Below are 15,122 nucleotides of genomic sequence, written 5' to 3'. Positions count from 1 at the left end.
ATGGCGTTGAGGGAGATCGCCAACAGCATCCGGAGTCCTGGAAGGGACTCTTCGCCGGCCCACTCTGCTGTGTGGGTCGTGCGGTACTTGAACTGCATAAAGGTCTGCAACGCTTGCTTCTTTGGGCCGGGCCGAAAGCGACAAAGTCTTTTGAATCTCCTTCCTTGCTTCGACTTCGTCTAGAGACCTGCTTCGTTCGTCTTCAAGAATCTCCATGGCTGAAAATTCCTGAACCCATCTCCAACACAAAACCATGAACATACCCATTCCATGTAAAGTGAAGGAAAAACATCTTGTCTTCTCTAAAGACTGTGCATGCAATGTAGATGAACAAATAGATGGAGTGACAACCCGTTCATCAAACACATGCAAACAATGAGATCGAATCTTTCTTGTTTGATCAAAATCAATCAACGGTGGCAAATCACAATGGAAATGCCCATGCTTGGTGCTCATACAATCATGTGCTCTTTTGAAAACTGTGTCATGCCAAGGAAGAGACATGGAATGTGACTTCCTGACATACAAACTTTTCTACCCTCTGTTGCCGGCGATCCAAAACGTTGCTTGTTGGAGCTTCCTACGCCCTCATCCTCTGCACGGTGCATTTTGAAATGCTACAGCATTGTGAGCTTCCCCCCTAACCCGATTGCTGTCCTATCGTTGGACGCAACTCACGAATGGGGATTGTTGGACGTAGTTTGGTCTACAGTTCAATTTTCTACAAGGCAACCGATGCTCAAGATGGCATTCTTCTAAAGTACAAAGTTGAGAGTAGCAAATGTGTGGTGTATTTAGCAGACGGATCCTCTGTTGGAGTGTCCATGGTAGCTTCTTCATCGACTTGGTCTCACTATTTATGTCCACTATGAGATGCAGAGAGGGTGTTAAAGTTTTGGCATCTCAAGTGCACTGCCCAAGGTAATCCCATTATTTAGTTTGGCTTTTAGGTATTTAATTTACTTATTTGTCAAAGTCTGTGTAGTGCAATTTACTGAGGTTGGCATATAAGCAACCCTCAGTCCCCATTGTATTGTCCATAAGTTATTTATTGCCAAGTTGGTTGGTTCAGGAGACTCTCTCTCTCTCTCTCTCTCTCTCTCTCTCTCTCTCTCTCTCGTGTTTTTTCCCCTTGGTCTCTATGCTTCCGCATTGTCGACTTTGATATTTAGAACTTGAAGCTTTTCATGTAACTGCTTTTGATCAAGGGCCTTTAAATATGAGCCAAGGGCTCATTCTCCGGCACGCTCTTGCGTGGAGATGCAGAGGATACTGGTGTTGTACCTTGTTCAAGCAATATAAAGAAATATCGAAAGGGGCGCCAATGTCAGAGACTTGGGCACCCCAAGTCGGAAATCTGGCACGACACACGAGAGAATCACTTAAATTACTTCACAACTTGAAAATTACAATTCAATTTGGTCAACACGGCTCGGCGTAGTTCTGTGCCCAGAGAGATTGGCCCCAAAGATTGGCGTCCCTCTCGGTATTTCTTTTATATTAATGCTTGATCAAAGAGCAACACCCGAGGGGTCCTTTGCTCTCAGTGTCACAAACAGGAGCGCATAGCAATATAAAATATACTCGGATAAATAAAATTTATCACTTAATATTGAAGCCAAAGGATATAGAGAGAAATAGATAGAGAGAGAGAGATAAAGTGAGAAGATCGACACAGTACTGGGGACCAGAAGATGGGCTGGTCCCCCCCCCCCCCCCCGTAATAGTATCTTTATTACTGAGGAGAAGTCTATACAAGCACTTGAACCGAACATATTACCACATTCGTTCTAGAATAAGACTTGATGGTTCCCGGAAGCCTCGGCTTCCGAATCCTAGGGCAAAACCCTATTCCAAGGAACTTCCGTTCCTTATTCCAAATCCTTGAGAACCAAGGTTCTCGCCTCTGGATCTCACCTTCCAGACTCAGGGCATGACATCCCTGCAACTCTCTTTTAGAACTCTATTTTCAGAGTCCTCTTCCCGCAGAACAACTCTGCTTTCCCGGACACGAAGTCCTTACTTGGGAATCCCAACTTTCGGATCGCAACTTGAGAGACTATCTCTCTCCGATCCGTGGATCTAATTCCCAAACTCGGGTACGAAACCCCTGGGCTGATCTGGCTCTAGTTCCTCATAGCGCTTTTCTCCTGCAGAGGCTCATACCTTCCTCTGCTCCTACTCCCTCACTAAGAGGAAGTACACCTGCAACAAATACTCAGAGTTCATAACATGAAAATCGTTACCTTCAAAGTCTCGACGCTCGAAACGCAACTCCGTTCTCGAAAAGCAATTCCCTGGAAGAGATCTCTCCATAGAAAATCCTCTCTTCCAATCCTACACACAAGAGAGGTGTGTTCTCCGGTTCCTTCTCATAAATCAGCCCGGTCTACGACGTTTAGGGGCTGAAAACAGAGAAAAACAGCAGCTTGTCGCGATGGAAACACGCTCCGTAGGCACTTCTTCGCGAGGGAACTCGCGCACGGGGTCTTGGCGACATCTGGTACACTTGGGGCAGCCATGGGCATCACCTGCAACGTCTTCTTTACGGCTGAAATTTGCAGCAGCATCTCCTCCTTGCAAAGATTGGTCCTCCCCTCTGAGTAAGGGCATGTGATGCTTTTATAGGTCCTAGCCAAGGGCACGAATAGCTGCTCGCGTAGAGATCGCGGCCGGCTTTTTTTTTTTAATTAATAATTTTTAATAAATTTTTTTTTTCGCTGCTCCGCCAGCAAAAGAGAGAGAGAAAACGCTGGTTGATCTGTTGCCTTATTTATCAGATGGCTGCCCACTTATTAAGTGGGCGGTCGGTCACCTTTAAAAATGGTCAGAATCTGTCCAAAAACTCAATAAAACCTTATAAGTTAAAAACAATGCTTTCACAGCACTTCCTAGGCGTCCCTGGATGCAATCACATGCACAGTTGCAATGCAGACATAGACTTCCTCGCGAGAAAGCATCTGCTTTCCTGAAAGGCAATCCTGCTTTCTCAAAAAGCATCTGTTTTTCCTCAAAGTTTCTTCTGAACCCATCTTCATTCAAGTGCTTGCTTTTTCCTTGTGCACAATTCTAACACAGTTCGGAATTTCCTCCCGACTATGGATATTCCCTTTCCGATGCACCCGTCACCCACCTTGTGACGCATCAGGAATATCCATCACCTAGTCCTTTCCTACCGAACTTACGGTACAATCTCCTTCGCGATGCTCTATGTCACCCATCCTATGACGCATCAGAGATGTCCGTTCCCGGATGGTCGAATACTTCTTCCCGATGCTCCCCGTCACCCATCCGATGTGACGCATCAGAAGTACCCGTTCCTGGTGGTCTTACAGATATTCCCGTTCTTAGTGCTCCCGTCATTACTTTGACTGACGCACTAGGAATACTCTGTACTCGGATGTCTCCAGTGAGAGAAACCCTCTCACTTAAAATTCCAATAATTCATTTAGAATTATTTTTCCTAATGTTCCAAGCGAGAAAACCCTCTCACTTATAAATCCAATAATGCATTTAGAATTATTTTTATGTAAGATAAAGCCAATTTAGCAACACTCAGTCTCTGCGTCCTGATGCTTTGCAGAGTGAGGCCCAAAGGGTTCTATTTATTCTTACAAGGGATGCCCTAAAAAGCAGAGACCCAACACAAGAGTACACTATTTTAGATATTTAGATTTAATGATTGATATTTGGATTTGTTGATGAGGATGTGAAATGATGAAAGCACCAGCTAAACGAACACAGAGTAGACTATCTTTTTTTTTCCGAGAAAAAGATCCTTCTATTAGTTAATGAAACTGCCCATAGGGCTAAACCACCTCTTCAAGAGAGGGCTACAACAAACATGATGGGGAGACTCTCCCAATGAAAAAACAGCATATGTACAATTAGGCTAAATCAAGAAATGGGAGGAGGGAAAAGCCACACAGGTGGACGGTAGTGCCATCTGAGTACACCTTGGACCATGGTGAAAAAAGGCCCAAGACGCTAGAGTCGAAGGAAAGCCTCTCTACGCTCTGCCCTGGAGTCTCTCGAGCTGTCCTCGGAGAGTATGGATCAGTTCTAGCCAAAGATCGTGAATAGTCTCTCCTGGTGGTACAGGGCGAGCCTCAAAGATGCGGAAGCAGCGGGCCCGCCAGATGAACCAGAGTGTCAGGCCATTGATGAGCTCCCAGCACTCCTCTCTCTCACTGCACCACTCCTGTGGAGTAAGCTCTGTGGTAGGCTGGAGTGTAGGTCGCCCCCCCTCCATCACTATCATCCTGTTGGTGGAAGATAGCTCAAACTAAAGTGCCGGGCCCGTGAGAGTGGACCAAGCAGCTGCCCCCCAAGTGTACTGTCGAGCCGTGGAAAGAGCAGGCATTAGCCGAAGAACACGAAGCCACACCTGCTATGCCAAAGGACAGTCCCAAAGACAGTGACACTGACTCTCCACAAGATGGTCACAAGCTGCACATGCGGCCAAGAGACCACTATGTACAAGCCAGCTCCCAATTGCTGTAGCTCTGTGTGCGACCAGCTAGTGGAACAAAGTGACTCGCCTCGGCTGTCTGGAGTCCCACCTCCTCTCCCAAAAAGCTGCCAAGAACTTAGGTGTGAGACCCTCCTCCTGCCAATGAGGTGCTGCAGCAGGTCGAGCCTCTCTCTGTGCTGCCAGTATGTGATGTCCCAGTCGAACAGTGTACTGAAAGAAAGGGACGTCTGGGTGGTCTGCAGAGGAGAAAAGGTCCCTCCAAAGCCACTCTCCAGGATCCCACTGTACTCGTGCCAGTGGACAGCTCTCCCAAGCCCACAGTCTCCAGTGTTCAGTCTCAAGAGCTCCTGGGTCCGATCGATGACACAAGTCCTCCCACAGATGCCCACCACTCGGATCCTCTGAAAACAACACTCTGCCACCCGCGGAGCCTCTACTGCAACTCTGTGTAAGCGTCCCTCACCCTGAATCTCGAAAAATAGGGAGGGTAAAGTCTCTGAGCAAGCCCGAACTGAGATGAGAACCTCTAGTTGCGTGAAGGGTCCCATCCATTTGGGCGCTGTTGGCTCGAGAGGTGTGAGCCACTCAATTGGTATTGCCTCTGAGATGTCCTGGCACATGCTCTGCACCCCTCTCATGCCCTATAGCTGAAAGCCTTGCAGCTCCTCTGACAAGCCTGAAAACTGTAACCAGTCACCTAAAGAGCGTGCTGGATCCGCTGCCATAGGACCCCAGGAAACATGAGGCCGACTACCAACCAAGTGGCCTCTCTGAGTGCTAACCACGGGGTTCCAAACAAGGGGCTGTCTTAGGTGCTCCTCTGTGCAAGTAGGTTGACGCTGCTCCAGGCCTCGCCGTAGATGCTCCCAAGATCGGAGCAAACTCACAGCGAAGCGGTCCTCTAGTCTCCTGCTCAAGCCAACTCTGCGCATCTCTGTGAAAATCCATCTCGTCGAAGGTCACCAGGGGCCTCCAGCCTGATGCACCCTAGCATGAAGCCGTTGAAGTAAGAACTCCTTCCAGGGCTCCTCACCTGGAAGAAGTCCTTTGACGATGAACTTCCCAAGAAGGGCTCTGCTTTGCTGTGCTGGGTCTATGATCCCAAGCCCTCCCCGAGAACAAGGAAGAGTGATGACCTGCCAAGCCACTTTGGCCCGGGCTATCTGAGTGTCACGCCTTGACCAAAGGAAGTTCTTGATTAGCCTCTCTACCTGGCTGATACAAGAACTCGAGAAGATCCAGCAAGAAGTGATGTACCACATAGTAGCCAACAACACCTGGTTGGCCACTACAACTCTGCCAGCCAGAGAAAGTCGTGCGGAGCTCTAATGTAACAACTTCCTCCTGATAGACAGGAGGGGGGAGCAATCTGCTACTCGGGAGACAAGTCCAAACCAACGTGACACCCAAGTACCGAATTGCAGTTCCTGGGGGAGTCTACTTGAAACCCTCACCTGGCATCCAATCGGGCATAGGAGCACTATCAACTGAGAAAGCCACTGTCTTTCTCCAGTTGATCAATGCGCTAGATGCACAACAGAAGGTCTTTAGAGCCTGCTCACGCCTGTGAAGGTTGGCCTCTTGGCCATCCAAGTACAAGGCTGAGTCGTCTGCAAACTCAGCGTCCAGTAGCTCACCTTCCCGAATAGGAAGTGCTAAGCCCCGTAAACCAACGTGCTGAGACGCCAAAAACCTGCTCATCGCCTCAACATAGAACAGAAAGATGAAGGGGGCAAGAGGGCAGCCCTGTTTGACCGAACGTGTGAGCATGAAACGATCACCTCTACCTCCTGACAAAAGTACCTGACTATGTGCCCATCTGTACAAAGCTGACACCCCTCTGATCCAAGCATCTGAGAAGCCCATCCTGTGTAGAGTGCCCTCCAGAAAGTCCCAGTCAACTCTGTCGTAGGCCGCCTCAAAATCGAGAAGAAGAATCACCAGCTCCTTACCACGGAGCCTCGCTAGGGCAGAAGCCTCCCAAAAAGTAAAGATGTTGTCAAGGATACTACGCTTCTTGACAAAACCTGTCTGAGTCCCATGTATAAGGCTCTCTAGAAGTGGCTGAATCCTCAAACTCAGAGCCTTAGCAAGAGTTTTGTAGGGTGAGTTGAGGATGGTGATGGGGCGCCACTGTCGAATCTCATCCAAGGAGCCACCCTCCTTGGGAATAGGTAGATCAGGCAGTCCCAATCGCTGAGCCTATCCTGGACAAAAGTGGTAGGTACTCCCTCCGCAAACCAGGAAAGCAGACGGAGATGGGAAGGTGTGCCTCCTCTACCAAAACATCTGAAGCAGGGTCAAAACCATGTCTCCACTGTCGAAAGTGGACTCGAACTGCTCGGATGGTCAAGGGGCTCATGGTGATGACCTTGGACGCCATCTCGGAGGTCTCAAACTCGATGTGATAGTAGCCTCGTCCGAGGAACTGAACGTCCAAGATCTTGCCCACCTCTGCAAGAAGGCGGCCTAGAGAATGTCACATAGCTCTCCTCTGCTGGGCCGAGAATCTTGTAGATGACGGAGGTCGCCTAGAGGCTCTCCACCTTTGCTGCGAGGCTCGCTTGCTCTGTCGGTGAAAGAGCAAGTCGGATGGTGGGCTCTGCATGGTTGGGCGAGGGGGCTTCTGAGGAGTCCCTCTGGGGCAGAGCATGAGCCTCCATCTGTGTCTGCTGCCATGGAGAAGGGAGAAATGGCGATGACGAGAGGTGGCCCTCTACTGGACGAGCACGCCGAAAATGTTGACGAATTCAGCCGAGCAAGACCCGGGGGGAGGGGGTGGGGGTAGCGATGCAGAAGAAATGGGGGTGCGAAGCTGGGGCGGCGCGGGCTGAGGCTGGGGCTAGCGAGCGGGCGGGCTGAAGCGTTGCAACAAGGCAGGCTGGGGCGGGTTCGCTGCGCGCTGAGTCTGCTGTGCGCTGGGGTAGAGTGCAGGCAGCGGGCGGGCAGGGCAGGGCAGCGCGCGCTGGAGGGTGGGGGGGGGGGAGCGATGGCGAGATAGAGGGGGTGCAGAACGTGCACAGGGGGGATGAGCGAGGGCAGCAGCGAGTCCCGGACACATTTCAGAGTAGACTATCTTAGCAAGGAGAGTCTCTAAAGCAAAGTCCATTGGGAAATTAAGGTAGTATTTGATGGATTTTCATAGTTTTGAAAGTGTAATCCAACACCTGAACAGATTTAGGCTGCCTATCTGCTGAAGTAATAAATTTTTATCCCTACCCTTTCCGCCTTGCTTCACTTCATAGATCTTGTTTACCTGATTTTTTGTTTTATTTTTGTCGAAAAAGGAAACCTATGCTTGTTGGAGTTGAGTATCCCTCAAATCAAAGGTGTAGTCGTCAGGTAATTTTTCTTTTAAACAGGTGGCAGGTGCCATTTTTTGGCATTTTTGTTTCTCTGACCAAAAACTCAATTCCTCAAGCAAATGCTTCTTCAGATTATCAGGGCTGGCCTGACTGACATATCAATTCAGGAGGAAGTTATCAGGAAAGAACTGCAGAAAGAGAACGAGAGATTGGCACGCCAAGCAGAAGAAGAAGCAGCTGAAAAGCAGCGTGCTAATGATAAGGCCAGGAAAGAAATGCGCGAATGGTGATTCTTTAAACAACTCCTTTGTGTAATGCTTTACTAATTGCCTCAAGCATGACTTTTGTATAGCAGCACTAGGTATTGTATGCTCATCATGTTTGTGAGAGGCAGTGTAGCTGCTTGTTTTAAAAACAGTAGTAGAAACACACAGGCTCAAAAAAAACTTGACAATAGTTGCTTTACTAAATCCACAAAAAAAAAGAGGAAAAACCTATACTAGATACCCCTGCATTATCTCCGTTTTATAAAGTTAATCATGTTGACCTGTTTTAGAAATGGCAGGTCATACATGTTTTTTTTTGCAAGAAAAAGATCCTTTCACTAGTTAAGAATAATTGTCCAAAGGCTACCTTTGCAAGAGAGGGCTACATCAGAAACATGGGGAGACTTTCCCAATGAGAAAAAGTATGTACAATGAGGGCTAGATCACGAGATGGGAGAAGGAAAAAGCCACACTGGTGGTCGGTAGTGCCATCTGCGCACACCCTCAACCATGGTGAAGAAAGGCCGTGGGCACCAGAGTCGCAAGAAAGCCTCTCGGCGCTCCTGGAGCTGCCTTGAAGTCTCTCAAACTGACCGCTGAGTGTATGAATGAGCTCCAGCCAAATGTCACGAACAATCTCTACGGGTGGGACAGGGCGAGCCTTGAAGATGCGAAAGCAGTGGGCCTGCCAGATGAACCAGAGTGTCAAGCCGCAGATGAGCTCACAACACCACTCTCTTATCACTGCACCACTCCTGGGGGATGAGCTCTGGCCAGCTGAAGTGTAGGTCGACCCCGTTGGATCACTATCATCCTGCTTGGTGAAAGCCAACTCAAAGTGGAGCATAGGGCCTGTGGGAGTGGACCAGGCTGCAACACCCCAAGTGTACTGTCGGGCTGTGGAAAGGGTTGCAATCAGCCAGAGAACTCGAAGCCGAACCTGCTGTGCCATGGGGCAGTCCCACAATGACATTGACTCCCACAAAGGATGGCCAATGGGCCCTATCGGAGTAAGTTGGTGGGAACTTTCCTTTAAAAATAGGCCACTCGTCAAGACTTTGTAAGTCTGTAAAACTTCTTCTTCTTCTGTTGCTTCTTCTTAGGGTTTTGGCCCCTTGGCCGGGATCTGGAGGTTGGCTCCGTTCTTCAGTGGCTTGACACGTCAGCAGGTTGTGACATGGGAAGGGCAGGTTGCCACGAGATGGTCGGGCCTGTCAGCACTGAAGGGTGTCTAGCCTCAATTCAAAGTCATTTAAGCCCCTCGTACTTTATAAGTTGGTGGGTACTAAGAAATTAAACCAAAGGGAGTGAAATGGACACATGGTAGTAGGGGAGCTGCATGTAGGCCAACACACACCTTCTAGAAGCCTTATCCAAGAGGGGGCACCCAAAGTTGGGGGTGGAGGCTGATTTTTGTGCATTGTGCTTACAAGGTGTGGGTGAGTAGTGGGTTGCAGGTTTCACAACTTCTCCCTTGTCTCCTGTAGCGCGATGACTTGCTCTCGCGCATTCCTCTCTCCCTTTTGGCACATTTGGTAATGCCCCACTAGTTGGGCTTCTCAGTTGACCATGTAGAGTTCTGAGGGTTTTATGCTCGTTTGCCAAGGCAAGAACCTTCTGAACAGGTTAAGGATTAGCTAATCGCTAAGCCCCCACTTAAATTCTTGCCTTCTGAACAGGTTAAGGATTAGCTAATTGCTTATCCCCCACAGAAATGCCCAAGTTCCATCACTAAGAACCGTGAAAATGGAGAGTTTTCTCGTGTGGAGACTCCTCCGTTTCAAAGGGTGCCCCATTGCTTACCGGCTTTGGGCACCTGACAGTGACAAAATAGGGAATTACAGCATGCTGAAATTGACGTGTAGCTCATTGGAAAGCTTCCAAATCGCAAGGGAAAGTGTCCTTGACGTGTACTTTTGATCTACAGGGATTTTTGCGCAGTTATACCGGCGAAATTGGGTCAAAAACCTACAATTACAGCCATTGACAGGTTTGGACAGCTTAGTGAGAGTTAGGTGAAAGCGTTCGGATCGTTTATTTGCAACAAGAATAAAGAAATACCGAAAGGGGCGCTAGTCTCTGGGGCCTACAGGTGTCGTTGTCTGCTTAGAAGCACTCTAGCTACCAAGCCGTGTGTTAGTTTGAAGTGTTAAGTTCCAATCATAGGTTTACCCTTGAAGTTCCTTTGTGTTGTAAAGTTTAAGTGAAGATTGGGTGAAAGCTAGTCTACCGCCCTACGGGCCGGTTTCACTTTGCACCACACAAAAGAACGGCCCAGGGGCTACCCACACACACCGGCACCGACAACAAAAGAGTAGACATCAGAGAGTAGAAGGGGGATGGGGGGATTGACAACAATAAGGGGGTTATGCGCTTGATTCCACCAAAAAAGGTACAACGCTCGTCAGAGCTCTCCTCTTGCCTTCTGTACTCACTTCCTAGCGTCTCTAGGCCGCCCTCGTAAGCCCTTCACAAAAAAAAAACGCCTTCTCTTGTCTCTCTCTTCTTCGTGGCTGCACTCCAACCCTTTTTAGCAAAAAAACGGGCCCTTATAGGGCGTATGATCTATTTTTGGCAACCCCCTCTACTTTTATTATAGACCACCTGCATGAGAACCTCCACTTGCACTCAGGTTACCTTGCACACCAAGCCGGGAAGCCCCCCTTTCCCAAGGCAACGATGGCGCCACCGTTGCTAGGTGGGAAGGGCTCCTTTGTCTTCAAAAAATATTGGCCTTTAGAGCCGTGTGAACCGTCCCCCTTGGGCCTGCCACGTCATCATTGTCACGGCACCGCCGTCCGGCAACACAACAACACCGCACCACTAAGCAACACCACAGCGCCATCGGACGCCACGCGCAGTGCCCAGAGGGCACCCGCCATAGCCACGAGCACAAGGGAGCTCTCCTTCTCCCTTTGTCTCTCTTCATGCGCAACAAGGGGCCACGCCGCCGGCCATATACCCCGCACTCCATTGTTTTGCGCCCGCATGTGGGACTACTCCAGAGCCACGTGGCAGCACGACATCCGTCCGGCCCTCAAGACCCCCAAACATTTCAAGTGAGAAAAAACTTCTCAAGGCCCTTTTAATTTTTGGCATAACTTACTGCTCCCCAGTCCTATTCCCATGTTGTAAAGCGCATCTGAAAGATCATCATGCCGGCGCCAACGCGTAATATCTTTGCCCCATTTCGACCCTTCTAAGATCCCGAACCAATGTTTTGAAAATGGGAAAAATCATCTGACTGCACCCCATCGCCAACTGTTCCAAACTTTAGCCGGACGTATCTTGACAACTGTGACTCGGATTGATGAGCCATCAACTCTAGCCGACCCCACACATTCCTCTCGAACCCTGGCGAACTCAGAAAAACTCCTGATGGCACGTCTACCGAGGCAGTCAAACCAGCACACAACTGGCCCCCCTTATAAAACTTTAATTTCAATTGCTCATATCTTGTTGAACTCCGATTGCTGATCCGAAAAGACCAACATGCCCTATAAGACCAGCACTTCAGGCCCATGCACTTACTTTCTCCTGGATCCACCATCTGCTACTGCTCGATCTGATAAGGATCCACAAACCGCTTCAAACTTCAAACCGCCATAACTTGCACTTCGTAGCTCTTATTGAGGAGCCGTGTGGATCAGCTCGTAGACCACATTGACGGCCACCTCTGACACTTCCATTCCCGCCCTTTGCTCACTTTGGCGAGCCAGCTTTGATAGGCATCATGACAGAGGATTCTGGCCCACATAAAGCATATATATCCGCTGCCCCTTGCTTGCCCTTGAACTTCAGGGCTGCCTGACCACTTTGACATGCCCTTGAGAGCACACATAACCTTGCATCGGACTCCTCGTAGCATTGATCAACTTTAGTTGCACCATTGTACAAAAGTCCATGGGGGGATCCACCTGAAGCCGCTATCAGTCAGGCGTAGGAGCACTGCCAACCCAGAAAGCCACAGTTTTCCTCCAATTGATCAGTGCCCGGGATGCACAACAAATCACCTCGAGAGCTTGTTCAGATTCGCCTCATGGCCCTCCCAAGTACATGCTTGAGTTGTCAGCAAACTCAGCGTCAAGCAACTCGTCTCCCCTAATAGGGAGCTCTAAACCACCCAAACCAACCTCCTGTGAAGTCAAAAATCTCCTTCTCGCCTCAGCATAGAAGAGAAAATGGAAGGGGGCAAGAGGGCAACCCTGTCTAACCAAATGCATGAGCATGAAGCGTACCCCTCTTCCCCCTGCCAAGAGCACCTGACTATGCGCACATCTGTAGAGAGCCGACACTCCTCTGATCCAAGCATCTGAAAAGCCCATCCTGCGCAGAGCGTTTTCCAAGAAATCCAATCAACTCTGTCGTAAGCCTTCTCAAAATTGAGGAGTATCACAAGATCCTCTCCTCAGAGACGTGTGAGGGCAGACGCCTCCCTAAAGGTAAAGATGTTGTCAAGGATACTGTACTCCTTGACAAAACCTGTCTGAGTCTCATGTATAATGCTCTCAAGTAGTGGCTGAATCCTCAAACTCAGAGCCTCTGCTAAGATTTTGTAGGCTGAGTTGAGAATAGTGATGGGCGGCCACAACCGAATCTCATCCAAGGAGCCTCCCTCCTTAAGAATAAGGTAAATCAGACCCCCACTCATGCTGTCAAACACCTGAACAGTGTGCAAGATGTGCTGGTAGGTAGTACATAGATCCGAACCAATTAACTCCCAGTGGGAGTCAAACCATCCTCCCTTGGGCAGCTACCTCGGGGGAGTGCCTCTAGCTGGAGGGGCATCTCTAGTCTCTGACGCATCTCCTCAGACTACAGTAATTAGGCCAGTCTATCACCTTTTGCTATCAGATGATACCGGCTGGCAGGCCTATGCCCGATGCCGAGCTCTCACAATTTTCTTGTCCTTTTCACCGCTGGTGGGTTTTGGTGGTTCATGTTTTTGATCTACAGTCGTAGAGTGAGCTTTTGGTGGAAGTGCTTATCTTTCAGACGCTGCTGTCAGCCTCTCTCCACTTAGCTTGCTAGGGCATTTTTACTCTCTTTAGGAGAGGTTTTTCCCTAGCTCTCAGTTTCTACAGTTTGTCCATTTCGCTAGTTGTATTTAGTTTGTACAGTTTCCAGTTTGTTGCCTTTAGGCCTGCTTTGTAACAGTTTATGTACTGGCCCTCAGAATCGGCACCATTTGGGCATTCTGGGGGATTTTTTCAAGATAAAAATCAGCCTCTTTCTTTGCAAAAAGAGATAGCGAGAGAGAGTTTACAATTTTTCCTTCTGGCTGCTTGAAGACAGGTGGACACAAAAGTGGGAAGCCAAAAAAAGAAGTGAGGGCTGGGGGGGCTATGAGAAATGCTGGGTACTCCGAGCTGCTGTAACAGCTGAACCTGACAAAGTAGCAGTCATTTCAGGAGAAGGCGTCTTAGTGGGGGCGGCACCTTTGGTATCAGGGTCAATAAAGCCATTCTTGGTGGACTATCCAATGGTGAGTTTTCTTTTGGTGTGACTGAACGTGAATGATTGTGGCTCTAGACAAGATAGTCCCCTATGCGGCATGCCTACCTTGCATGTTCTTTTATGTTTTCGTTGGAAACAAGCGAAGGAAGAAAAATTACTTTTCTAAGTAGGCATCATGAAGGTGCTCTTTGTTTCTCTTCTGTTGTAGGATGATGTTTGAAAATTATATTTCTTGGATCGTTTTGAGATTTCTTGGGCAGGTTTCAAGTGTTCATGCTCATGTTTACGGTAGAGATGTAGTGAAAGGCTACAAGAAGTATGTGAGGGAGTATTTCGTTGTTGACCTTGGGAGCACAAATGGCACTTATCTCAACAGGTCAGCAGAGGGGATTTGCCTCAATTTGGGTCTCTGTTTCAAAAGCTCGTCAAGTAAATCTTTTTTCTCCTTCCATGTGCAGGTCAAAGTTGCGACCTCGCACTGAAGTAAGATTATCCAGTGGCGATGCATTGAAGTTCGGAGACGAGGTCAGCTGGCTTATTTTGATCTTGTGTGTTTTTGTTTTTTCCCTTAAAAATCAGTAGTCTCTTGCTGAATTGGGGTTCTTGTTGCTCATCCAGAGAGCTATCTTTGTAGTAGAGTCACAGAAGTAAAAACATAGAGCGAGGACTGTGGGCAAGACCAATGCGGATCGCCTGTTGGCTTTACAGTGAGGATCTATGGTTGTTCAAGATTTTGCAGTTTGGAATTCATGTAAATATATGTTTGGTGACACATGCATGTACATAATATTGCAGAATTGTGTTGTTTCCTGTGATTTCTCACCATTGATTAATTGGTCGAGATGAGGCGATTGTTTATGCAAGTTAGCTACTGCCTGCTGTGCAGGTGACTGCATCTACCATCAAACACCATGGACTCATAATTTATAAGCTCTTTGATTCGAATGCCAGTCTCAGGAAACAATCTTCCTTGCCTTTGTGACGTTCCAGTGTGTCAAAAGTGCTACATAAAGTCCTCTCAGGACCCATCACAACTCTTTTCTTGCTTAACGATGGTTTGCACTAAACATCTATCAACTGAGTTGGCAAAGATCGCATTAGCTGAAAGTTTCCAGGTTCTCTGATTAATTTTCAACGTGTGTCCCTCTTGATGAGGTCATCTCTTGCTGTTATGGCTTCTGGTGATTGAACAATGTAAAACAATCAATGACACTCAAGGAGAGACCCTCACAGGCTCTCTATCTCTAAATCCTAAATACATGAGGTATTGGGAGTCATGTAGATGGCAATACATGTGGCCACCAATAATGTTTGTACCCATCACATGGTTCCAATAGAAGGAAATTATTAAGGAATGTCACATTTTTATTAGCAGGGTATCATTGAAGAAACCTCAAAAGAACCAAAGATTACGAATAGAATAGCAAAAGGATGTGTTGTAATCATGGAATATTTATTGAGAAGGGATATTAACACTAGTTTGGTAGCAAAACAAGACAAGTGTCCCTTTTTTCAAACTAATTTTCAATGGCACGTGATGTGCAATGGAAAATCTTCTTAAGAAATACCCTAGGAACTTTGAGCATGTTAATCTTAGTATAAGATATATCCTTGCAATTT

At 48.1% G+C, this 15,122-nt stretch overlaps 1 protein-coding gene across 3 annotated transcripts in view; it reads left to right on the top strand.

The window, feature by feature from the left end:
- The window catches only part of LOC147455421 (uncharacterized), a 35,676-nt gene extending 21,229 nt beyond the window's left edge, over positions 1-14,447 (top strand). Inside the window, exons 2-8 of one of the 3 annotated variants that reach the window (XR_015188349.1) lie at positions 7,762-7,816; positions 7,911-8,065; positions 13,341-13,530; positions 13,763-13,878; positions 13,961-14,027; positions 14,121-14,209; positions 14,389-14,447. Coding sequence is in view for 1 of the 3 variants with exons in the window: in XM_086514199.1 (XP_086370325.1) it covers positions 7,762-7,816; positions 7,911-8,065; positions 13,341-13,530; positions 13,763-13,878; positions 13,961-14,027; positions 14,121-14,153 (616 nt within the window). In the remaining 2 variants the exon portion in view is untranslated. Of the gene's footprint in view, positions 1-7,761; positions 7,817-7,910; positions 8,066-13,340; positions 13,531-13,762; positions 13,879-13,960; positions 14,028-14,120 lie in introns of all 3 variants that reach the window. The other 2 variants (XR_015188348.1, XM_086514199.1) reach the window with 2 other exon arrangements.
- Positions 14,448-15,122: the final 675 nt, after the last annotated feature.

This window comes from Adiantum capillus-veneris, chromosome 6, assembly GCF_014529385.1.
Source record: "Adiantum capillus-veneris isolate H3 chromosome 6, ASM1452938v2, whole genome shotgun sequence".
Lineage (NCBI taxonomy): Eukaryota > Viridiplantae > Streptophyta > Polypodiopsida > Polypodiales > Pteridaceae > Adiantum > Adiantum capillus-veneris.
This window is presented reverse-complemented; position numbering and strand designations above follow the sequence as displayed.